This window comes from Pan paniscus, chromosome 7, assembly GCF_029289425.2.
Source record: "Pan paniscus chromosome 7, NHGRI_mPanPan1-v2.0_pri, whole genome shotgun sequence".
NCBI lineage: Eukaryota > Metazoa > Chordata > Mammalia > Primates > Hominidae > Pan > Pan paniscus.
The window spans coordinates 149,957,288-149,984,598 of record NC_073256.2 but is presented as its reverse complement, the minus strand read 5'-3'; the positions used below and the strand labels follow the sequence as shown (position 1 = coordinate 149,984,598).

Sequence of the window (27,311 nt, the reverse complement as noted above, 5' to 3'; positions counted from 1 at the left end):
CCATTGGCCAGTTGGGGTGGGTGACAGGTCATTCTTCTAATTGCCAGCAGTGAGGAGGAAAACATAAGACAACATCAGACAACAATTCAAGACAACTGGGAGAAGCCATAGACTGTGGCAATTCCCTGCACAGCTGTCCCTAGTCGGACAGATCTCATCACAGTCCCTTCGAGGCTGGGAACCAGGCTGATGCCCTCATCACTCTGGATCCTTACAGGGGGCAACAGGAGAGGGAGTGTCGCTCTTTGTTTCATTCCAGTGTTCCTGATATTGAAGCTTTCTCCTAGGCAGTGAGGCTAAAGTAGCCTAGGCAAGTCAGCCTGGTTATTTGCTCACTTTATCACCTACTGTGAACACCACTACTGTGAGTGGGAGAAGCCTCAGGTCCTGGGTACTTAGCCTGCAGGTCAGACAGAAGGGTTGAATTCAGGATGTCATTTTTTTCCTAAGGCACAAAACCCTCTCCAGCATGTTTAGAGACTGTCTCTAGCAAGATTGTAAAAGAAAATTTTATTTTCATTTTATATATTATTCTCAGTCTTAATGTTTGTCCTAACTTAATAAAATATTTTCAGTTTTAGACTGCAGTGTGTGGATGATCTTCTATGGGGAACTGTCAGAAGAATGACCTTCCAAGTAGAAAATAATTTTGAAGGAATCAGTTGATAGTTAGATTTGCTCTCTGGTTACTCAAGGCCACATAACTGCCTTATGTAACTGTCAGTGTTGATTTTACATATACATATCAGTAACTACATCTTTAAAAATTTTCCTCATAATATAAATATTAGCAAATTATGGGCCTGAGAATCAATGACATTTTGTATGCACCTGCCAATTGACGGGCCACATGAATTCATGGTCAGCATGGACTTCCTATCCTGCCATCTTGCTGATATCCAGCCTCAATAATTTAAAATAGCCAAATGAACCCATGATTTCCTTCTGCAGACCTGCTCCTCCCATAGTCATCCTTGTCTCAGGAAATGGCGCCATCAACTGATACACAGTTGTTCAAGTCAATGATTAGGAGTCATGCTTAACTACATCTTGCGGGTACCACTACCGAAATACATCCTGAATTCAGTTTCTTAGCACCACCTCCCACCATCACCTCCCATCAAGCCAGTGTCCTCCCCCAACTGGACTACCTTGGACAGCCTTCTCATGGTTTGCCCTGCTCTGTTCTTTCCCCTCTTTGATACTTTCTCCATAGAGAAGCCAGAATGCCCTTTTATTTACTTTTTTGTTTATAGTTGTGTTTTAAAATATTTTTTCTTTCCTCTTATGAAATTATGACTGTAGAAATAGAACACAATGTAAAGAAAAAAATAACTCATGGTCCCACTATCTGGATAAACATTTTGTTTTGTTTCTTTTCAGTCTTTTGTCTGTGCTCAGGTGTAATTATTTCAAAGTGGTTGTTATTTATTTTTTTTAAAGAAGTAAATTTTGTAAAATAAAAATATACATCTTGCAAATAATAGCTTTATTCCTGTGTTGAAACCTACCAATGGCTTTCCATGGCACTTGAAATATATTCAGACTTCTTGTTGTGGCCCAGAATGCTGTGTACAAGGTAGTTTCTGCCTATGTTTCTGATACCTTCTTCCACTTTTCTCCTCTCATATTCTGGACACAGCTTTTTTTTTTTTTTCTCTGTCTCTCTCTCTTTCTGGAACACAGAAGATTCCAAAAAGGTTCTGAAACACAGGAGGTTCCTATAACGTTCTGGAATACAGAAGGTTCCAATAAGTTTCTGGAACCTTGTTCCCACCGGCAGGACTTTTGTGTTTTCTGTGCTTTTTCTGCCAAGAGCATTTCTTCCCCTTTCTCTGTTTACATCTGTATTAGTCTGTTTTCACACTGCTATAAATAAATACCCAAGACTGGGTAATTTATAAAGGAAAGAGGTTTAATTGACTCACAGTTCCACATAGCTGGGGAGACCTCCAGATCGTGGTGGAAGGTGAAGGGGAAGCAAACGTGGACCATGGCAGCAGGAGAGTGTGTGAGGGAGCCAGAAAGACTACCATTTATCAAACCATCAGATCTCGTGAGAATTCACTCATTATCACAAGAACATCATGGGGGAAACCACCCCCATTCTTGGTACCAATTTCCTTTGTTAGTCTGTTCTCACACTGCTATAAAGAACTGCCCCAGACTGGGTAATTTATAAGGAAAAGAGGTTTAATTGACTCAAAGTTCTGCATGGCTTGGGAGGCCTCAGGAAACTTACACTCATGGTGGAAGGGGAAGCAGGCACATCTTACATGACAGCAGGTGAGAGAGCCTGTGAAGGAAGTGAAGGGGGAAGAGCCCCTTATAAAACCATCAGGTCTCCTGAGAACTCCCTCACTATGAAGAGAACAGCATGGGGGAAACTGCCCCCATGATCTAATCACCTCCCTCCCTCCACACAGGGGGATTACAGGTCCCTCCTTGACACATGGTGATTACAATTCCAGATGATATTTGGGTGGGGACACAGAGTCAAACCATATCAACATCTGTCTCCTTTGTATTATGCAGGTTTGGGCTCAAATGTTACATTTTTAGAAGGACTTTTCTTTTTAATACCAGAGCTAATAGAGCCAGTCACAATCTCTCAGTCATCTTTCTCAGCCATATTACTTGGTTTATTTGATCACAGTATTGATTACTGTATGAAATGGCCTTATTTGTTAAATTTTGTATGATTTGTCTTTACCTATCTAAATGTGGGGATTATGAGAGTAGAGACCTTGATACAGCCAATGACTGGAATAGTACTTGCCTTCTGGTAAATAAATATTACAACAAATAAATATTAGTTGAAGAATGAAACCCCCAAATGTCCTTATTCATTCCTTATCTGATTTTTTTAATATTTTCTGTCAGCCAGCCAGTCATTTGCTTATTATTTTATTCTGCTTATTATTTGTATAATAAGCAGAAGTTTTGGCTTTGGTGAATTCTCATATGTTATTTTATTTCTATTTTGGTGATTACTTCCTTTTTCCTATTTATGAAATCTTTAGCTTTAAAGATATCCTCCCACATTTTCTTTTAGAAGCTTTACCCTTTTAGCTTTTACCTTTAAGTCTGGGATTCATTTCAGTTGGATTTTTATGGGTGGTATATAGTAGTGGTTAAGGGTCATTTTTTTCTCTTATGGATTTGAAGATCTGGCCCAAAAGATTTTACTTTCCCCATTGAGTTGCTTTGGCACCTTTGTCAAAAATCAATGGCCTCATAAAGAAGGGTCTATTTTTAGACCTGTGTTTTTTCCATTGATCTCTTTATTATTATGCCAATACTACCCTATGCTAATAATTTTAGCTTTATAATAAACCTTCAAGGCTGCAATTCTTACGACTTTGTTTCTTTTTGATGATCATTTTGTCTATTATTTGTATTTGTATATAAATTTAGGAATCAGCTTATCAATTTTCATACAAAAACATGGTTGGGATGCTAATTAGGATCCTATTGAATCTGTAGGTCAATCTGGGAAGATCTGACATCTTAACATTATTAAGTTTGCCAGTGTATGGTCATGAGATTTCTCTCTATGGGTGTTCTAAGATTTGTCTCTCAACAGCAATTTGTCATTTTCAAGGTAAAAGTCATTGGGCATTGCATATATATATATATATGTGTGTGTGTGTGTGTGTGTATATATATATGTGAACATATATATGTATGTATATGTTCTTTGAAGTTTATTATTTTTATCTGTCAGAAACTTCTATCATACTGAACAAATATCTTTTTTTACTGAGCTCAATAGGAAGTTTGGAACACTTACTTTACTTGATTTCTCCATCGTATGAGATACTGTTGGATTCTCCTCCTCCTTTTAATCTTGCTCTTAGTTTTATATAATCACGTACTACTTTCTTCTACCTTTCTGTCCATTCTTTTGCAGTCTTTTTTTGTAAGTACGTCTTCCTTTGCTCATTCCTTAAATGTTCACTTTCTTTTGTGTTTCTTACTCAACTCTCCTCATTCTTACCCTCTCCTGATTGATCTTATCCATTGAATTGGCTTCTGTTACTTCCTAAATATGACAGACTTTTAAATATGTATCTGCAGGATTTTCAGTTAAAATCTGAACTCTATTTCCCTTCCAAACTTACTATACCTCCCAAATCCCTTTCATCCGCCCACTTGAAATCATCTTTGTCCTCTCCCTCTATCTTCACTCTTTACATTCAAGTCTGCTAGATTTTACCTCCTTCATACCTCAAATTCATTCTTTCTCTTTATTGCCACTGTCTTTGTCTTGGCAGAGATAACAATCATCTCTTACCTTATTACTACAATGGTATTATAAATAGACTTCCTCTTTTCATATTTTATTTCAATATATACTTTGCTTTCCAGCAACCTTCCAAAAATGCAGACTTTATGGTGCCAGTTTCTCCTTTTATAAAGCCTGTTAGTGGGGACCCTCTCATCTTTAGAATAAAGTCCTAATTGCTAAAACAGCCTACAATTCCTGCATGCTGTAGACCCTGCTTACATCCACAACCTCAGCTCCTACTGTCTCCCCTTCTAAAGCCCATACACTAGGAATATAGAACAACTCACAGTTCCAGGAACTTGCTATTCTCTCTTACCTTTGTGCAAGTTTTCCTTCTCTGTGAGAGGCACTTTTCCTCCTTTCAACTGGATATTCCTTTTCTAGCTCAGATAACACTCCCTCGGGAAATTTCCCTGAGCCCCCAAAGCTAGGATATGTCTGTCCACAATGCTCCTACAGCATGCTGCGTTTATCCTCTTGGTATTGATCTCACTGCCCTAAAGCTGTGTGCTGACTTGTTTTCTCTTCTACTAAACCATAAGCTCCCTGAAACAAGAACTGTATCTAGTTCAGTGGCGTGTTGTAAGAACTCAAAAAAATACCTGTTGATTGAAATTGAGTGAATACATAAATGCATATTTTATAATAAAATTGGAGGATATTGGCTATTTGGAAAACCTTAGTTCATCAAATACACCAGACACCAAAATAAATTTCATATGGATTTTAAAGAATTGAGTATTATTTTAAAAGCATTAAGAAAATAAATAAAGATAAATATCTACTTTCATTCTTTAAAGGATTTTCTAAACATAAAATATTTTTAAAAATCACCAAGGAAAAGCAATAGTTTTAATTATTTACAATCTACAATAATTAAATAATTATTTCATTATTTACAATCTAAGAGTTGTATGTCAAAACCTACCATTCAGTAAATACTTTTTGTTCACTTGCATTTCATCTATGTATTTATTTATTCAACAAATAATTGTTGAGGGCTTACCACGTGCTCAACAGAGAACTTCCTGTCCTCATGGAGTTTACATTTTAGTGAGGTAAAATAAACAAGTTAAGATACAATTTTTAAAATGGTGATATGTCCCATTGCCAGAAAAATAAACCACAAAAGACTAAAAAAGGATAATATGTGTAAATTCATAAAAGTATTTCAGAAAACAATTAAAACTCTAATAGAAAGGTGGGAAACAATTACAAAACAAACACAAAAGATATGAGAAATTTCCATTACATATTATAATAAAATATTATATTTTTCATCTTATTATCAAACATTTAAAAAAATTTTATGGCTTATTTATTTTTAAATAGATAATATATATTTACAGGACAGAATCCAAAAGTATTAAGTAACTTACAGTACAAAGCAAGCCTTCCTTTCATCTCTCTTCTTCAACCATCTAGTTCTTTCTAGAAGTAACCACTCCTGCCAAATTCCTATTTAAAAAAAAAGTTTTTTAGTTTAATGCTAATGAGGGTTCATTGAAAGAGTACTCTCATAAACTGCTAGAGAAAATAGGAAATGATTTAATCTTTTTGGGAATAAAATTATTGACACATATCAAGCCTTAAAATGTACATTATGACTTAATAATTCTAAATTTTGATTCTCTCCTAACAAAATAGTTACATATATCATACAATATACAATTTATGTACATGGGTAGACACCATGATAAAAGAAATTGGAAACAATCTAACTATTCAAAACCAGTCCATTAAATGATAGTGCACACATAAAATGGAGTGTTATACAATTATTAACTCTCATCTGTAGATCAAAGTATATAATTTTGAATAGCAATGTAAAATATTTCAGCATTGCAGTGACCACATTTTTCTGGTTCATCCACAGCATCCCAGCTCCTAGAACAATTTCTGGGACACTATAGGCATCTTGTAAATGTGGGTTGTATAAGTTAAATTGCATTCAGAAAAGCCTAGAAGCTGCAGTATCAGCTAGGACTGTTTTCAAAACTCACCTAATCTAAGAATCACCTGGAGAGAGCTTGCTAAAAACTAGATTCCCAGGCCACTATCTACAGATTCTAACTAGAAGGTGTGGGAATCTTGTTTTAATGAGCAGCCCAAGGTGTGAGAAACACAACATAAATAAGAAAGTGTCTAATGAGAAATCAGGAAACACTTGAGTATCGAAATGTATACAGTACAGGATTTATAAGGGAATTTATTGTTTAGGAGTAATTCAGGAAACATATTACACAGGTAATAGGAGATTTGAGAAGTCAAAGAAAGGAAAAAATGTGTACCATCAGGAAGTTACCACTATTCCTGGGACAGAGGGAGAAGTTGGTGTCGGCAGAAAGCAAACACCAAGGTCACCTAGAAAGGTCACCTGAAAGAAACCAAAACTGCAGTAACCCTCTTGGGCAGGGCCTGGAGCCACAGAGTAGACGCTACCACTGCTGGAGAAGTTGCTGATGCAGACAGGGGTTGTGAAAGCATGTAGGGTTCTTGGCCCTCCAGCTTCCCTCCATTACCTCCCATTGGCCAGGCCCAGGTGGAAGCCAGTTAACATGGAAGGCCAGCAGGGTTCTGTGGATAGTGATAGTGAAGCCAGCAGGGTTCTATCTTCCTGTGATTTACAGAGCAGAGCAAAGACAGGGCAGGCAATGGATATGAGGACAAACAGGTTCAGCACCTGTACTATGCGTTAAGACACCGTGTCACACCCACATGAAAATACTGCAAAGCTCTGCACTGAAGAGTGTAAAAATCATTTATTAATGTTCAGTTCATTTTAAGAAACCATCCCCTTAACCTTCATGTTAACTTTCATGATCTTCCACTCTGGGGCACTTGTGGATAATGGATTGTATTTCATGCAAATGACCCCTTTTAAGAGGATCTATAAATGCTAAGTGATCTTAAATGCAGAGTCCAAGACCTACCTCCTATGAGACAGTGGTCTTCTAGAGAAATGGTGGTCTGTAGGCAAATAAAGCCCAACAGAACAGCACAATTAGCCAATGATTCGAATGTGTGAATTTGTAGAATCTCTGTGGCAGTCATTATGCACATTTAGACAGTTTCCCAATAGGATTGTGTGTCATGAGTATTTTCAGAGTGAGGTTGGGTGCAGGAACAGAAATTTGACTAAAATAGTCTAAACAGAAAGGAAAGTATTTTTATCTATCTAGGCAAGAGAAAAAGACACTTTTCAAAAGCTATCACTCCACTGGAGTTAGTATTTTTGTTAACATCACACACCTTGTCTAAGGAAAATAAGGACGTGTGTAAAATACTACTCTTGAGCTGAGGTGAGTAACTGTGTGACTTGGGAAGAAGGCACTGCAAAGTTCTCATCACCACTTACGCAAAGTCCAAGTGCCATGAAATAAATTCCCCCAAATCTCTCTTTTGTCTGTTTTTCAGCCTTCTCTCCAGCTACAGTCTGCCACATATTTCGTGCTAGTTTGTGTGGTCATTTACTTTCCTGTCTCTGCTCGTGCTTGTTTTCTCTTTCTAGAATATTCCTTATCTACTTCATGACTTACATCTTCTGGAAAATTCCTGCTTATCCTTTAAAATTCATATCAAACCTCACAGCCCCCAGTAAGTCATCTAATGGCCATTAAGCACATTTGGACAGCATCACAACAGGATTGATTGGGATTTGTTTCCCCACCCAAATCTCATGTTGAAATGTAGTGCCCAATGCTGGAGATGGGGCCTGGTGGGAGATGGTTGGATCACGGGGGCAGTTTCTAATGGTTTAGCACCATCCCCCTAGTGCTGTGTGATAGAGTTCTCTTGAGATCTGGTGGTCTAAAAGTGTGTGGCACCTCCTTCCTCTCTCTCTTGCTCCTACTCCTGCCATATGAGACATGCCTGCTTCCCCTTCACCTTCTGCCATGATTGTAAGTTTCCTGAGGCCTTCCCAGAAGCTGATGCCACCATGTTTCCTACATGGTCTGCAGAGCCATGAGTCAATTAAACCTCTTTTATTTATAAATTACCCAGTCTCAGGTATTTCTTTATAGCAATGTGAGAACAGATTAAAATACCTTATTTGATTTCTGCTCTCTATCCTTTCTAGCACGGCTCCCTCCCTTGGGCTTCCATAGTAGTCTATGCATATATCTAGCAATTCTACTTTTTTCAAAGTATTTTAACTGTTTGTATATCTTTCTCCCTCATGAGATCATCAGGAATAATTTTTAATCCATCATTCCATATCTGCCTCTCAGTCCTATGCTTGGCATATAACAGATGCTCAGTAAATATTTCTTGGAGCAGATTTAATGGAGGTAATAGTTGAAACTGTGGGAGAAAGTGAAATATCCAAGAGAAAGATAAACTTATTGTGATTTTCATGTACACTTTTATTTAAGAAGCCAGGCTAAACTCACAGGAAAATGTTAAAGTAGATTGATTTATGTTTTCTTTCTTAACAAGTATTCCTGATTACATTCATTTCCTTTGTTCATTCCCTCTTAATTTACAAGTAGCATGTCTTCATCTGAAATGGAGTTATTGTTTGCTCATTTTTATTTAAATTCACTTAAATATTAAGTTGAACCATAAGAAATTATTTTTTATGGGTCAAACATAGATATTGGCAATTTTTATGGTTCAACCCAAAGTATAAGGATTCAGAGCTAAGTAGCTTCATTGCATCAGTTTACTGTATTTTTACACAGCTCACATAGTCTATGTTTCTTGGTATGAGTAACTTTTATAGTTGATATAGATCGTCTCAATGCAGGTGCTGCCTCGGGATGTAATGAAACTTCAACCCAGGTACTATTTAAGCAAAAGTTGGAAAGTCATGCATCAGAAAAGCCTCAGAATGGACTTTTGTATTCTGTAGAAAAGTGAACTCTCGTACTGCCTCTATGTTCGCTCCCAACTTTCAATTGCATGGCTCTATGAGAGTTAAAATAATGTAACATTATTAAAATGTTAATTTGTTCCTTTATGCCTATCCCACAATTGAATTTTCAAGTAGTTGATTACATTTCTCTCTGTGGATTCAGGAAACTGTTAGTCTCACATTATCTAATTTACTAAACATATTTTGGCCCTTACAACTTTTCCATTAGTCATTCCTAAACACACTTAGCACAAATGAATAAGACGATGTTTGATATTAATGAGCATTGCTTCCTGGAGGAAGAGCAACCCAGGACTGCAGGTACAGTGGGAAACCAAATGTTACGATTCCAAAACCTTGGAACACTGAACCTATAGTCCTCTGCTTGGGCAAATTCGATCTTATCAGAAAAGGTAACCTACTATTAATATGAATGTTGGCATTAAGATGAATTTCAGTGTTATTATGAATGTTGGCATTAAGATGAATTTCAGTGTTATTATGAATGTTGGTGTTAATATTTTGCTTACAGCTGACTCCTTAATTCCTTCTAACTTTTAAGCTTAAAACAATCTTTGAAACTAAATGAGCTGAAAATACCTTTTAAAAAGAAGAAACACATTTAGATTCTGGTGCACAGCAAATTCCCTGTGAATAAAAGTTCCAAATTTGTGATTCTATTTGCATTTCCATAAACACAGAGTCTTTGTGCTTATTATGTGACAAATAACAGTGTTAGAAATGGGGTGTTTTAAGGCTCTAATTATGCATATGCTCCCATTCTCATTGGTGCATGTATTGCAATGTAAAGCTGTACAAAACTTGTACTTTGGGTTCAAGAGCTTTCTTTTTTTAAGCTGATATTTTAATGAATTTTAACTAACATTGACCTCATTTAAAGGAGTTAAAATATTAAGAAATTTAAAAGGTGCTAAGGTGCCATTGCTCCTTGGGAAGCAGATTCTGAAATGCAGACGAGCATGCAAAATATTTATTAAGAAGTGCCCTGGGGGTCAACACCTGGAAAGGGAAGGAAGAAGCCAAGAGTGGGGAAAGGGAGAAGTTGAGCTGTGATGCAGGCCCAACAAAGGTCTCAGTCAACATCTCGGTGAGCTCCCTGGCCGACCTGAGTCTTTTCAATTGGCCAAATCAGGCACAGGGGAGTATCCTCTAGATCTCACATTGATCAGAGAGATTGGATTGTAGACCCCCAAGTTCTCACACTTACATGAGAGTTACAGGTCCCAGGCATGGTAAAGAAGGAGCAAAGAGTTCCAGAACTGAAAAGACCACGTGGTCTAGACCACAGAGGAATTACGGGTAGTTGGTATGGACAAGGTCATTCACACCTGAAGAAGAATCCCGGTAGCCCATCACATGACCAACACACACGGGTTTGAGGCTGACTGTGGTTATGTTCCTATCTCTCTTGCTAAATAAACAAATTCAAATTAATTAAAATTTAATAAAATCAAAACTTTAGTTTCTAAGTTGCACTAACCACATTTCAAGTGCTTAGTAGCCACAGGCAGCTGGTAGCTATTGTGTTGGATAGCACAGAGCATTTCCACCAGACATATTGAGATACTAGGAAATATTGAAAAACAGAATTGCAGAAAATTTTGCTGGACAGCACTGCTCCACATGTATTACACAGCCACATCTCTTGGAGGTCTTGCTGCCTCCCTGGGATACTTCCAGCAGGAGGCCCCTTCCCCCCATTCTCTCTCTCCTTCTCTAAATCTAGGGAGAGTCTCTTTTTAGTCTCCATAAAACATTAAAAAAATCTTCTTAATTCTATTTTTTAAATTTATAATTGACATGAATCTGATTTGGTTAACTATAACTGGAATCAATAGCAACTGAAAAGTGTTGTCATTCCCTTAAGGGAAGGCCAGGATATCAGGAAATATTTAGATTCATCCCACTCATTCAGTTAAAGAAAAAGAAGAAAACAAGTTGTTTTCATATTTAAACCATATAGACATTCATACCCTGCCAAAGTAACATCCACAAATATAACATTGGTCAGCAAAAAATTAATGGAAAGCAATAAAATTACATTAAGTCTATTTTAAAACCTAGAAAATACAACATTTTAGACTTAGCCTACTCCAAAATAAACCATGTTTGATAATGCAAACCTTTCCATGAGTCACCTTCTATTGAAGAAGTAAACATTGTTTTGGTAGCTTTAGTTGCCAATTCTTCCATAGCATTCTTCTATGAGTTTTGTAGTGCAGACTGCATCGCTTTTGAAACATTTCTGAACAAACCCTTCTAGCCTTGGTATTTAATGTCTTTAGTAGCATTCATTATTTTTTTCTTCTGGAGCTTCAGCAAAAGTCTTGCCGTCCACTTGTGACGTTAAGGGTATTATTTTCCCCCAGTCTAGTGTTCAAAGCTTATATTGAAAGGGTGGAGCTGAAGATCTTCCCACAATGCACATACACCCTCCCAAGAGACCCATGGGAAGAGGAAGATGTACTTCTTATGTTCATGGTCTCCAGTGAAAGGGAGCTGCATGGCATCACACATCCATACACGTGTTGCATTTTTACAAAATATATTGAAAATTATACAGCTGCACCATGTAAAAGACTAGTCTTGCACCACTGTATGATGTTGACACAGGAAAAGGACTGCCATCTAGGAGTGGGCATCCATCAGAGCCCAAACCTCCCCGAGTTTGATGCTGGGGTCTCAGATGGGGAATCATTTCTTCATTGGTTCATTCGTCATTTATTTATTGAAGCATACACATGATAAACAATGGGCTAGGCTTTGGGGATTTATTGGAGCCTATAACCAAGAATCTCTAATTAAATAAGAAACAAATTACCCCATGTATTAATATGATTAAGTGCCCAACACTTCTGTCTAGTAAAGCTTAGATAGGAGAATGTGGCTTAATGTTAAGGCTAAATTGGGACTCCCAATGCCCTTCCCAAATATATACTGTAAGTCGAGATACATGCCTGAGCCAGTAGATGGGAGGCAGATGATGATAGACCCTTGAAGTCCAAGCCTAGTCTTTTCCTTAATCAGTTGCATGAACCAGGATCACAGCTGTGCAGCACATCAAGTCTCAGGCAGAACAGAGAAAGGCAGATAGCCCTCACCCTTGAGATAATGACCCTGCCCATCAGAGAGATGTGGCAGGTGAATGAGTCATTCCCCTGCCATAGAGAAGGACCTGGTGAGGGTGGAGAGGGGAATGGACACTCACTGCAGGTCACTCCTTGAAAACAAAAGGCAGACCCCATATTGGGAAGACCCAGGCAACATGAGAAGAGAGTTTTTAAACTTCTCCTGCTAGCAATCCCTGTCTCATAGGAATGTTGAGGGGTGGAGAAATTAAGTGAAATACAGTGTTGATATTGGTAGGTGTGTGCCTAGCACGTAGTGGAGTCTGACAAGTAGCAGCAGGTTCTCTTTTCCTTCCCCTCTCTGATGTCTTAGGAGTTCCTTGAGAGGAGGTACTGGGTCTCAATAATTTTTGCAGTATGTTTGTTGAATGGAATCATTTTATTTATTGAGACTTCAACATGCTTAGCATTGAGCTTATTTAGTTTTAAAAATATTAGAATTATAGGACTTTTTAGACCAAAAAGGGGCCTTTCAGATCATAAACCGATTCCTTCATTTTGCAGAGGAAGAAACCAGGGCGCAGTGAGCCGGGAGAATGAGGATTCAAGCTCCCATCTCAGAGTGCTTTCCACTTTTCACTAGGAGCACCCCAAAGGCAGTGTTTCCATCACATCTGTATCCCCAACACCCCACAAAAGTATCTGGCATGTTGTTGTCTTGTAGATAATATTTGTTAAATACATTAATTCACCATATCTCCTGCTTGGCCTTTGGCAGTTGTAGATAGCTTGTGGCTTCGCGAGACTCTTACAACAGATACAATTCGTGATATAACCTTCTCTACACTGCATATAGGGGCTTCAAGTTTGAGTCTTTCATGGAATATGTAGAGAAAAAATTAAAATGTTTTAGTATCTTTTAAAATACATATATGTATATTTTTTAAGGTACATCAAGGAGTAATGCACCACTTGGTGTGTGTTTCATTTTTATTTTAGGTAGGAGAAGTAATCACAGGTGGTCAGCGAGCATTCAAATCTATGAAAACTACCTCGGACAGGAGCAGAGAACAAACAAATACAAGGTACCACCTTCCCAGACTGTCCTTAGCTGTATTATATTGTTCTCTTCATTGTCATTTGTTGGTTGGAATGCAGCTTCCAAAATTGTACAATTATTTAAAGTTCTGAGATGATTCATACCATGAATGTTAATGTTTATTTCCCAAACCGTAGACTCTTGCTTTGTAGGGCTCCTCATCCCTAAAATCAAATCTGTGTATATACAGGTCCCAATGTCTCGTCATAATATAACGACTAGTAATGTCAACACCAATGACGGCTAACATTTACCAAGTGCTTGCTTCGTGTCAGGTGCTATTCTGTGTGCTTTACCGATATTAAATACATTCAATCCTCAAAATTTTTATGCTCAGTTTCCAGTTAGGGGAGCTGAGGGAGGAGGAAACTTAGAGTGTACTGAAGGTCATGTAGCTATGACATGCTGGGACAACCTTGCTGGTACCGTTGCTGTCACTGCCTCCCTTTTATGATCCGTGTGTCACTCCACAGATGCCTCAACTCTCAGGGGTACTAGCGCCCCTCCTGTCAATCTCCTGACTGTTGGTCATTTTCTGGCTTTTGCTTAAATTCCTTTCCCAACAGGACCCTCACCCTCTCAAGGGAGTAGTCATTCCCTTCTTGGTATCCTCTACTGTTAGACAGCCTCTCTCTGTCTCTCTTTGATTCCTAAATGAAGGTCCAGGCTCTGCTTCCTGGAGACCGTCAGAACCAAGCCAATCTCCCTTAAGCAATGACATCCCTTAAAGTAATTTGCACAAAGCTCTCCCCTTTCTCAGTTCTTCTCTAGAATGAGATCCCAGTTCTTCCAACTGTCCTTCTGCTTCTTATGATTTTCAGACTCTTATCATCCAGATGGTAAAATCTATTTTGAAGTAAGGCAAACTATCTTTGTGATACAAATGTATATGCTAGAATTACCATCATAAAAATACCTGAACAAGAGCTATATATATGTGTTGCATAATAAAGCAGTCAGGCATTGGTATATTCAAAGACAACTGCTGAAGTTTTGTAGAGATTTTTAAACATGGGGTTTGTTTGAACAACAGGTATGCAATTGAATTCCTACCGAAAAATGGGTTGCTGTTTTTAACCTTGGAAATCCACTCTATTTCCCAGCTTAGTGATTTCCATTGCACATACAAGATTCATGGGTATTATGTCTATTATGAATATTCACAGTCATAATTAACCCCCAGCAGCATCAACACATGGAAAGAGTCTGAATCTAATTTGTGAGGAATCAGCAATGGAAAGCCAAATCATTGCAAACAGTTCGGAGCTGGTTTTCAGACCCCAGGAAAACTATCATTACTGTGATTACACTTGAGGATTCAAGATGTCTTAGCACGATTCTTCATAGCAGTCCCTCCTGTGGTATTTTTGCAAAGCCTTTCTTTTTCATTTTGATTACTGAGAAAGGATCACACCACAATCACATGTAAAATGCCTGTGTGAAGGTAGTTTATGGTGCTCCTTAATCATTGGCAAACTCTATTGTGCACGTTATCCCAGCTTCAGGCTGGGCAACCCCATTAACCAAGCAGCTGCCCATTAAAGCTGCTCACAGGGACTGGGGTCAGGCAGGATTGTTGGTTTTAGGCAAAGGACTGTAGATGCAGCCGTCCACCGGGAGGGCCACAAGAGGCCCCTTGCCCATCTCTTGGCAGAGTGGTTTGTTTCTCATGCTGGGGAGAAAGTGAATGGAGGGGGAGGAGCAACTGGAGTAGGGTTTTATTCATCAGGTCATCAGTGACCTCTTGTGGTCCCACAACACTGTAAAATGAAGGAAGATGCACAAATTCCTCCAAACGAAGGGATTTATTGAGTGCTGACTCTGCTACATGATGCTATGTGTTGTCTGTCTTTCATCTTCAAGAATAACACTGCAGATAAGTGCTATTATTTCTAATTTACTGAGATTGAGAGATGGCATTTGCCCAAGATGTCAAAGTTGGTAAGTGGTAGAACCAGGATTATAAAACTTCAGGCTTGTTCTTCTTCTTCTTTTTTTTTTTTTTTTTTTTTTTTTTGAGGCAGAGTCTCGCTCTTGTCAAGTGCAGTGGCAAGAGGCTGGAGTGCAGTGGCAGGATCTCGGGTCACTGCAACCTCTGCCTCCTGGATTCAAGCGATTCTCCAGCCTCAGCCTCCCGAGTAGCTGGGACTACTGGTGCCTGCCACCATGCCTGGTTAATTTTTGTATTTTTAGTAGAGACAGGGTTTCACAATGTTGGCCAGGCTGGTCTCAAATTCCTGACCTCCTGTGATCCCCCTGCCTTGGCCTCCCAAAGTGCTGGGATTACAGGTGTGAGCCACCGCACCCAGCCAGACTTGCCTTCTTAATCTCTTCCTGGTGTCATTTGATGAACAGAAGATTTTGATTTTAAAACAATCAAAATTATTAAACTTTTTTATGGTTAATTATTTTATGTTTGTTCTTTTCTAGAAATTCCATCCTGCCCTGAGGTCATAAAGGTAGTCCTTTATGTTGTAAGGCTTTATACTTTTGCTTTTCACATTTAGGTATAATTTGAGGAAACGTCTAATCCATCAGGAATTAAGTTTGTTTAAAGTATGACAATTTAATTTGTTTAAAGTATAACAATTTAATTTTTCCCATTGTGGGCACCCTACTGTCCCTGTGTTTCTTATTAAGTTGGTTATTCTTTCTACATTTGTTACTAAGGCCACCTCTGTCGTAGACCGGGTGTCCACATCTGTATGGGTTTGCCTCTGGTCTCTATTCTGCTCTACTTCCTTAATTTCCATAGTCTTATAATGAGTTTTATAACTGGTAGGAAATGTCTTCTCACCTTATTCTTGAAGAGTGAGTTGGCTAATTTTATCCCTTTGCACTTACACATATATTTCAGAATCAACCAAGCAATTTTTACTCACATACAAACACACACACAGGTATATATTGGGATTTTCTTTGGAATTGTATTGGCCATATAGATCAATTTAGAGAGAACAGTTCTTAATAGTATTAGTATCTCTCTGTCCTTTTTTTGATCTTATTTGGTATCTGTTTGTAACTTTTGCATAAGCATACCAATGTTTTATTAATTTTTAGGTGTATGATATTTTGATGCTATCACAAATGTATTATTTATTTTATTTTTTTCTCTGTTGCTGGTATAGAGATTGCAGTTTACTTTTTCATTGTGGTAAAGTACACATTACCTCAAATTGACCATTGTAATCATTTAAAAGTGTACAATTCGGTGGCAGTTGGTATATTCACAATGTTGTACGACCATCACCACTAAGTAGTCTACTTTTGTGTTTGATTTTGTAGCCAGCAACTTTACTAATCTCTCTTATTATTTTATTAATGTATCTGTGGGTTCTTTCAGATTTTCTGTATGCCTGCAAAGAACCACAGCTTGCTTGCTTGCTTTCCGATTGATCCTTATCTCTTGTATTTCCTCTTCATGCCTCACTGCACAGGGAAAGGCTCCAGGACAGTGTTGAGTAGTGGAGTGAGGGCAGCATCTTTGTTGTTCTGCTAAGTCCAGAGGGAAGCGTTCCAGTTTTCCATCTTTTGCTAGGAAGTCTGAGACATGTTATTTAAACATAGTAATTGTAGTGGTTTTATAGTTCATGTTTTCATATTCCAGTATCTGAAGTTTTTATATTTCTATTTCTGTTCTTGTTCTATTGGTTCTCGTGCTTTTTTTTTTTTTCCTTGAGTAGTCGTCTTTTTTGTTCATTTATTTGTTTTTTTGAAACAGAGTTTCGCCTTTGTTGCCCAGGCTGGAATGTGATGGCATGATCTTGGCTCACTGCAACTTCCGCCTCCCAGTTCAAGCGATTCTTGTGCCTCAGCCCCCTGAGTAGCTGGGACTACAGGCACCTGCCACCACGCCCAGCTAATTTTTTGGTATTTTTAGTAGAGACAGGTTTTTGCCATGTCGGCCAGGGTGGTCTCAAACTCCTGGCCTCAAGTGATCCGCCCGCCGCAGCCTCCCAAATTGTTGGGATTACAGGCACGAGACACTACGCCTGGCCTAGTTGTTTATTTTTTACTGTGAGCTACTGCATATAGAACCATCTGAGTGACCTTGGACCAACCCTTTCCCCCCACTTTCTTAGTTGTAGTTGACAAGAATAACTGTGGAATGTGCTGGGAATACAACATCTTGAGATAAGAGGGAGCTGGCTAAAATAGCCTCAGTTCTGTTTCAGTTGCCTTCCCCACTCCGGAAACATACATCCTTCAACGCTTTAACCCACTGATCACGTGGTCCAGGGGTATACAATCTAGGATGGGCTGCTTCCTGGGGTCCTTGTGCTGTGGTACAAGTGGGGCATGTGCAGAAGAGCTGCCATCTCCTTCCCAGGCAGCTTCCCTGAGCCTTGGGGTGTAGCTCCCAATGCACCTGCGGTTTCTGTTGTCCTCTGCTGCCTGTCTATAAGTAATAAATCTGCTTCATGTAGCCTGTTGTGTATGGGGGTGTTCTGTTTTACTGGACTCTGGCAAGTTGGTAACCAGTGCACAGGGAACTTGCTTCACACTCCACTGCCTAGGAAAATATTCTGGTGGTTCCTTAGAGGCCTGGGAGGTACTTGGCCAGGGAACATTGGCATGTGCTGCAGAGAAAAACACTGCCAATTTGGAACCACTTTCATCTAAATTCAAGATTGAGGATTTTTAACCAACAGCTGCTGTAAACTTTCTAGCTTGTGGTGACAACTCAGTTTTCCTCTGCCCCACTGAAGCAGCTTTCCTCGAAGTGCCTTGCGGAGGTGAGCAGTGGGCATTTACTTCTCAGAGAAGCTCTTTGGCACTGCACCCTTATTATGGAGAGGGTGTCCCGTTAGACTGCCCACCTGGCATGCTCAGGGCCTTGGCCTCTGTCTTCAGACTCTGTAAGGTCAGATTGACCAAAGCACAACTTCAAGGGCTCCCCAAGTGCTCTCAGGGCAAAGGTGACTTCAGGCCTCTGCTCCTCCTTCTGAGTTCCGACTTTCCTTGATTTGTGACATTGCAGTTCCTTGTGATTTTATCGAGTCTTTCATGATCTCAAGAAAGTTTTCAGTGGGAGGTGGGAGTCTTTGGTCCAAATATGCTAGCTTACTAGGAAACCAGAAAAAAGTTCTTTCTTTATGTTTTTTGATAAAAGGAATGAATCTCTGATGTGTTTTGCACTTAGTGATTAATTTTAGGCAATTTCTTTTTTCTTGCTTACTTCCATGATGCTAAATCTGTTGATTTTGTCTTCCAGCTATTCTTACTGGATTCTAGAGGTGATGTTTCTGACAGTCAGGTCGTGGGTAAGACCAGTGATGGGCGTCTGTCCTAGAGGCCTCTGACATTAAGGTGGGGAAAGCAACGGTGAAAAGGCCCCTCCCCCCTTTGTTTTGGAGATTATTGTGATCTTCAAGTGCCCCAGGCTTAGCTGCTTACTGTTTTTGACTCCAGAGATCCATGAGTAATTAAAATCCTCTATTATGATTTAGTTCATTCCTCACAACATCTGAATTAGTTGTGCCACAGATAACAATATACTAGCTAAGTTCATGGCTTATTACTGAGACCAGAAATCATGGCCCAGGATATATACTGGGAAATGAGGTAGGCTATTCTTCCTCAAAGTCAAGGACAAAATAATTATACTAGATGAACTTAGATATATACTTAAAACACAAATATCATAGCCTTTTAAGTAAGAACATAATAATTAAAAAGTAGGGCTTTATTTAATAATGACTATAATGAAGGTGTTTGAACTTCCTACGTTTGTTTTGGAATAAATTTTCCAAAGTAGAAAGTGCCTGGCCAGGCATGGTGGCTCACATCCTTAATCCCGGCACTTTGGGAGGCTGAGGCAGGTGGATCACCTGAGGTCGGAAGTTCAAGCAGCCTGGCCATCTTTTGGCAAAACCCCGTTTCTACTAAAAAAAAATACAAAAATTAGGCAGGTATGGTGGCATGCACCTGTAGCCCCAGCTACTTGGGAGTCTGAGGTGGGAGGATCACTTGAACACAGGAAGTGGAGGTTGCAGTGAGCCAAAATTGCACCACCGCACTCCAGCCTGGGCAATGGAGCAAGGCTCCATCTGAAAAAATAAAAATAAAAAAGTGCCATGTCAATGTCAGTGGCTATTGTTATTAACATCATTATTAATTATTTGTACAACTGAGTAACTGTACTAAATGATAACTATAATTATAAAAACTTAGTCATAACTGGTCTAATTTACCTATGTAAAGATTTACGTTAGGTTATGGGATTCCTGGTTCCCAGGGAGATGTTGGCATTCTTTTCCCTATATTTCTGTATGTACTGATAGATGACATTTGGACCTGACTTGTATAAGGATATATTTGGCTACGAGTAATAGAATACCTAAGATAGACTTAAAAATGTAGGATGTTTTATTACCTCAAATAACAATTATTCTGGAAGAAGGTGTTTTTGTAGGTGGTTCGGCAGCTTAGCAGTTAAGACCCCAGGTTAGCATCTTTGTATTCTGTTGGCCTTTCCTTGAGTGTCACAGATGAACTCTAGAGTTTCAAATAGCAAATCCTTATACTGGCACCCCCCATAAGAAGGAAGACTTGGTAGGCAAAGTGGTAGCCTCCAGGATGGTGGTTTCAGTGGGGCATCATGGCTGGAAGGGCACAGTAGGAGCTCCTAGAATGCTGATAATGTTCTGCTTCTTAATCCACGGTGCATTCAATTAATGAAAGTTTCACTCTTATGATTTGGGCATTTTGCTATACATGTATTGCACTCAATAAAAAGGCTTAAAAAGTTATTAAAATCACCACATAATAAACGAAATATCTGTGCTTGCCCCAATACTGAGCCTGACCCTCAGCTTCAGCCTCTAATGGACCCCTGCCCCTCTCCCTTCTTCCACTTCTGCATCAGTGAGGTGGGGAAGGGATGCGGGGGCTCAGTGATGGGTGTGAGCACCAGATAAGACTGTGAACATACAGGTTGAGTATCCCTTATCCAAAATGCTTAGGACCAGACTTGTTTTTTATTTTGGATTTTTTTTCAGATTGTGGAATATTTGCATGATACCAGTTCAACATTCCTAACTGGAAAATCTGAAGTGCTCCAATGAGCATTTCCTTTGAGCATTATGTCAGTGCTCAAAAAGGTTTAGATTTGGGGGCATTTTGGATTTTGGAACTTCAGATTAGGGATACCCAACTTATATTGAGAGATGATTAAAAACAACAACACATCCCTTTCAGTTCACCAAAACAACTGGGTCAATTTGGTCAGTCAAATCGTCTCACCTGGGCACATATCATATAGCTTCTTTAAGTACAATAATGATTATATAACATCTCTTTTTGCTAATAACAATAATATTATTTTATCTACTTAGTAAGGTTATTGAGGATAGGAAGACAGCTTTTCATTTTCAGTCTCCAGGACACACACAAACCTGGGTGCATAGTAGGTACTCAGTAAACACTTATTGAATGAACAGATTCATGAATTGTGAGCAGCCAATGAAAGAGAAGGTAAATTATCTTGTTTGTGACAAATAGCAATTAAAGAAAAATTGGAAATTTAGACAACAGGGCAGTAACAAGGAGTAGTGTCAGTGTTCTGTTTTCTAACTACATTTACATGACACTAAATATAGTAAATAGGTTGTTAAACATCATTCCCTTACTTGAAAAAGAAATCAGTCTCTAACTTTCCTAAAAATAAACACACTCCCTACTGCTTGAGTATCTCAAAGCGAAAAGAAAAATGTAGTGGGCGAGGTACCCCAGTTCCCAAGAGTCGTGGCACCGGCACTTGCCACAAAGCCAAAGACTTTCAGCGTCTTACCTTAAACAGTTCTCCAGGCGGCCTCCCCAACAGATTACCTTACCCAGCCATCCAAGCTTCCCTCACTTACCCAGCCCTACCCTCACTGGACTGGGCCAGACACTCCCGCTCCTTCCCCCATCCCCACCTTGGGTACCTCACTCTCTGAAGATAACAGGTTAAGAGTAAGCAGAACAAATGTTTTCTTACCTTTTGTCAGTGTTACCTCTCTGGAATGTTCTTCCTCCTCAAAATCTTGGAAAATACCAGCCCCACCCCGCGCCCAGTGCCAGGTGCCAAGTTCCCTTACTCTATGATTCCTACCGTAATTCTTTCTGGGCCTTGGTGATGGTTGTCTCCTTGTGCTTCAACCTGGCTTGTTTATCCTACTTGCAGAGCCCTTGCCACACTGGTGCAAAATAGCCCAGTATATGTGTGTCCTCCTCATTTGATTGTGGGCATACACCATGTCTTACTCATCTTTAAATTCCTAGCACTGATTACAGCACTGGGCACCTAAAAGATGTGTGCTGAAAAGCATACTGAATTTCATAACGAACTCTTATCCATATCCTAGTACATATTGACTGATGCCACCCTTTTCCTACATGGCACTGACACTTACGGAATGCCTGCTGTGTTTCTGGCACTTCTCTACGTCCTTTACATGGATGAACTCATTTGATCTTGACAACGGCCTTATGTTCATTGTCATCCCTATTTTAAAGATGAGGTCTTTGAGGCACAAAGTGGCTGAGTAACTCACAAGGGCCAACAGCTTAGCAGGTAGGAGCCAGGATCTTGCAAGCTACCCTAGACACTCTACTGCCTCTTGACTTGCAGTAATGAACTTTGTTTCTTGATTACCAGGAAATAAATGAGATGAAAGAGGGCCTAGCAGGTTGTGGGTTTACTGTGTCATAACACAATTGGTTTCAATATTCATGCTGACCTGGAGAACTGTTTGTTTTGATGGATATAGGCTTATGTGCCAAATGTCAAGAATAGAAAACCCCTCTTTATGCTGTGTGTTTGGTACCTAATATTCTATGAGGAACAGTATGGGTGATGTTAATACCAGAGATTTGGATTCAGTTCCCAGCTAGTTCTGCCTATGTTTATCTGTGGGAACTTGGCTGACTATTCCTCTTGTCCTCCCACTGGGTCTGAGGATTTGATGACACAAGTAAAGGCCTTAGCATGGGGCTCAACAAAAGGCAGTGTGTCGAGGGTCCCCAAGATGACCCCAGGTTCAGAGATTAATTAGAGGAACTCACAGGACTTAGCATATAATCACACTCATGGCTAAGATTTATTGCAGCAAAAGAATAGGAGGCAAAATCAGCAAAAGGCTAAGTCCAGAAAAAGCCAGGTCCAAGTTTCTAAAAGTCCTTTCCCTGTGGAGTCACACAAGACATGCTTAATTCCTCCCACAATGGGTTGCAACAACACATATGAAATGTCCATCAGGGAAGCTCATTAGAGATTCAATGCTCAGGGTTTTGTTGGGTGCTGGTAGGCACCCTCTGCCTAGTGGGTGCCAATGCTATGCAGTCCCAGAAGGAAAGCATAAACCAAATTGACTGCACACATTGCAAGGCACAGTGAGCTACCCTGATTGTTTAGGGAAAGTGTCATGTGGCTGTAGGGAACAGCTTACCAGCCAATGCCCAACCTTGCAGGCCTACCTTCTAAAGATAGTCATCTCTGGCCTGCCATGTTTACTGTTTTCTGCACAGTCAGCCACCAACCTTATGATGACTGACTATGCAGAAAAGAATAAGCAGCATCATAGCTGATGCCACAAAACTCTATTCTTTTAAAGGCAGGTGGTTCAGTGAATACTGTGGCACCGAGGCATCTGAGAGGAAGGTGTGTTCAGGATATGACCATTCATTTCTCTGGAGCATTAATTCTCCCTTTATTGCTCACCCACATTCCTTCACATCTTTCAGGGCATCTTCGGATTCCCACCTCTTTCACCCCTTCAGAGGCTACACAAGCCCCTTTTCCATTTCTTCTCCTTCCTGTGGCATATGGAGTTTATGGTATGCTGTTTGGGCTTCTGAATATACTATTTTATATTCTTTGTATATTTTGTATTTTTTATTCAGCAGGTCCTTGTGTATTAGTCAAAATAGTGTGAAGGATCAAAAACTAAAATGACTTCAAGGACTAGGCAGATTACACAAATGAAGGGAGATGGTTGCAAGGAAAATAGAGAGTTGACACTTTCAGAAGAACACCCTGACAAAGGGTGTTCATGGAATGAGCTTAGTCTGAGGACATCAGTTTAGAGCTCCTGAATTTGACTGACTGTGATTTTCTTTAGGTCAGAGATAATTTCTTATATAATTTCATTATTTCCCCAATAGAAAAATAATATTTTTCATCTATTCAACAATATTTATTCAATACAGCCATATGCCTAGGATAAAAGATGAAAAAGACAAAACCTTTGCTTCAAAGATACCAGTATTGTATGAAAACAGACAAAATGAAACAGGTGTATGAGAGTGTCATTAATTCTGTGTTCAAGCACTACACTGTGCTATTAGATATTATCAGGAACATTGTCTATTTGCACAGACCGTGGTTTCCCTGGTGCCTATACAGCACCTGGAATATCGTAGATATTTAACACGTATCTGTTCAATGAACATTTGAATGAACGGTGCAGTGATTCCAAAACAATTTGACTGATTATCAATATCATTTGAGGGAACATTATAAAAATACAGGTTACTGGCCCCAACACCAGACTTATTGAATCAAAATTGCGGAGAACGCAGCCCAGAGACCTGATAATCTACATCTATATCTATATCTATATCTATATCTGACCATGATATTGGGAACATTGGCCAACCGAGGTGCCCCCTTCTCCTGTTTCATGCTTGCTATTGCTGAGAAAACTGAGTGAGTGCAGAAGGCTCAGGTTCTTGTGAGAGGAGAGGTTGGTGGGTCTACACTTTACTATGCACCTGAACTTGCCGTGTAGATGCCCCTGCCAAACCCCTACAAGTTAGATTGTCTGAAGCAGGAGGGTCCAGAAGCCTGATGAGCTGCATTCAGGAATAAGAGCTGCCTGGAAGGATTCAGTTATTGATCTTGGCTGTAGGGCTTTGCCTGCTGTATCATTTCAGTTATCAAATACAAATTCTTAACGAGGTAGAGTTTCACAGGTGACATCTCCTCCAACTGCCTGTGCATTAGTAGAAACCCAGTGACTTTTTTTTTTTTTTTTTAGAACTTTTCTTCTCCACAGGTCAGAATCTTGATTCTACAAGGCTCTAAGCTTCTTGATGCTAGGGACATTCTCTCCTTTTATTTCTGTGCTCCAGGCATATTACTTGCCAATGTTTGCTGAATAAATGGATGGGTGAGTTGAATCTATTTGAAATTTTAAATGATGTAGTATCAGTTTCTGTTTGTCTTTTTTTGTTGTTATAGAAGCAAGCACATGGAGAAACTAGAAGTAGACCCTAGCAAGCACTCATTCCCTGATGTGACTAACATAGTTCAAGAGAAAAAACACACACCCAGAAGACGACCTGAACCCAAAATTATACCAAGTGAGGAAGACCCAACCTTTGAAGACAACCCTGAAGTGCCTCCGCTGATTTGAAACATCTGGCTGCGTTGCCATTGGCTGAGACCCACCAGGTCCAGTTTTGGTTGGTGTAGAGACCATATGCATGTTATTCCTGGGATAAACACAGAGTTATTTGTCAATATCGCTGCTCCAGTGTTTTAACTCTTACTTTGCATAGTAATATCCTTAAGATAGCTTAAAATTAAAATGTATGTCTTAAATGCTATAACTCATCATTTACCTATAATAAAGGGTTGGTATTGAAAATGTTTAGTAAGATCATAGAACTATTGCATAAAACACTGATTATAAATACTGTCTACTTATGCAAAGTATTAATTCATAGATAAAAGGACTGAGTATTAAATTGGTACTTCAGCAAAGTGGTCAAGCTTAGAAGTTAAAACTGTAATTTCAGACCCAATTGGAATACTTTAATATGATTTTAAACAGCATTTCCATTTTCCTTCCCATGATGTGTCTGCTTTCTCTGGTGGCATGGTATAATGGCAAGAATATGAGTTTTGAAACCAGACACTCTATATTTGGATTCCAGCTCAATCACTTTGTAAAGACCTTCAGCAAGTCCTTTAATTCTCTGAGCCTTAGTGGCTTCATGTATAATCTGGGAATAATAACACTTGCCTCACAGGTTTGTCTCAAGATAAACTGCAGAAAGCACTTAGTACAGTGTCAGCCATACATTTAGAGCCTCTTCTCTCTCTCCTTCTTCCCTTTCTCCTCTCTCTTCTCCTCCCTTTCTCCTGTCTCTCCTCCTCCCTGCTCCTTCTTCCCCTCCCTCCCCAATTACTTTTCTCCCCTTATTCTTTTTCTTCACCTCTTTACTCTCCATCCCACTCCTTCTCCTCTATTTCCTTTTTTACTTTTTTAATATCCTACCACTTCTTTATCTAGAACATTATGAATTCAATATTTCACATACATTGTAGGACAAATTACTGTTACTCTGATCATGATATAGCAACATTTAAGTCAGTTTCCCCAAATATTCATTCAACAAATACTTATTGAGCAACTATTGAGTGCTAGCCCCCTCTCTGTTCATCAGGGATTTAGTAGTAACAAAGCAGACAAATACATACACACAGACTATGTCAGGTGGTGTTCAGAGCTGTGAAGGAGAGTCAAAGTGAGGGAATCAAGGGTGATGGGTGCTTTTTCAGACAGGGCCTTTCTCTATTAAACAGGCTTCCAATGGAAGACTCTGCTAATGTTTAGCAGATAACCAAAATGCATCAGTTAGAAAAAAATATGATGAGAATGAGGGACTGGTTATAGGAATGCAATTGGGCACAAATGTGGGAAGAGCTGAGTAGTGAAGCTCTAGAAGGGAGAGGTAGAGAATTGGAAGAAGCAGCACTGGTACAGGTAGACAATTCAGAACTTGCACAGAATCTGAGAAGCTGAAGTAGGACTGTGATTGGGAGCTTGTGGAGAGGTCTATGGAAATTATCATGCTGCTGAAATTGTTGCCTCTATTTATCTGCTACCCTTCTGGTCTGTGGCCAAGATCCTGGTGGGTGGGCTTGGAGCCAGCCTTCGTCAGCAGGCCTGCGGTAAGAAAGATGGGATGGACACACAGTGGTGGAGATCAAGGATCAGCTGCAGCAGGCTGGGTCCCTCTGCATCTGTCCATCACTGCGACTGATGGCAATGACTGAGTATAACACCTTTCTTCATGGTCAACTCTACCCAGGAACCACGTAGGGAAGGAAATTCTGGAAAACAGCTCCCAGCCTTAGCCAACTTGACATATCATAATCCAACAGAACTCAACCTCTACCAACTTGGAAATCATGTACATTTGTCAGGACTGTATTTAATTTCCACATAGAGAGAAAGCAAAATTATACTTTTGACCAAACTAATACAATTATCCATTAAACAAACAAAACTGTGCTATCTGTTATGGACTGAATAATTGTGCACTCACAAAATCCATATGTGGAAGCCCTAACCCCCAGTGTGATGGTATTTGGAGGTGGGCCTTTGGGAGATAATTAGGATTAAATAATATCATGAGGGTTGGTTCCTCATGATGGTATTTGTGTTTTTAAGAGGAAGAGACACTGGAGACCACTCTCTCTCAGCCATCTGGCCATCTGAAGACATAGCACTAAGTCAGGAGGAGATCTTGGACTTCTGGCCTCCAGAACTGGGAGAAATACATTTCTGTTGTTTTAAGCACCCAGTCTATGGTACTTTTTTGTGGCACCCCAAGCAGACGAGGACATTATCCCTCTCCCAAAAAAGATACACAGAGTCCTGCATGTGACCTCTTTCATCCGTGACTGATGGTTATTTCTCTTCTAGAGGACTCACACTCTCATTTTTATATCCTATGAATTAAATATGGAGATATAAAGTTAACCACTGTTAACACATCTTGTATTAGAATGGAAAAAAAAAGAAACAAAGTGAAGGGATTTACGTATATAGATAAATTCATATGTGGATGTACATATGTGGTCCACTCTAACTGTGGACCATGGTGTTGTTTTGGGTCCCCAGGAATTTCCATTGGTTCAGAGCCAATGTCCAGTAATCCCTGAAATGTCTGGGTGTTTCTTTCCTCTCAGTGCACAGT

At 39.5% G+C, this 27,311-nt stretch overlaps 1 protein-coding gene across 4 annotated transcripts in view; it reads left to right on the top strand.

Moving 5' to 3' along the window:
- Window positions 1-26,623, top strand: part of DNAAF11 (dynein axonemal assembly factor 11) — a 105,726-nt gene extending 79,103 nt beyond the window's left edge. For 3 of the 4 annotated variants that reach the window (XM_003830093.6, XM_063606908.1, XM_057303090.2), the window contains 2 exons: window positions 13,238-13,323; window positions 24,562-26,623. In XM_003830093.6, coding sequence (XP_003830141.1) covers window positions 13,238-13,323; window positions 24,562-24,736 — 261 coding nt within the window. In that variant the 3' untranslated portion in view covers window positions 24,737-26,623. Of the gene's footprint in view, window positions 1-13,237; window positions 13,324-18,552; window positions 18,648-24,561 lie in introns of all 4 variants that reach the window. The other variant, XM_008955466.4, reaches the window with a different exon arrangement.
- The last annotated feature ends 688 nt before the right edge of the window (window positions 26,624-27,311 follow it).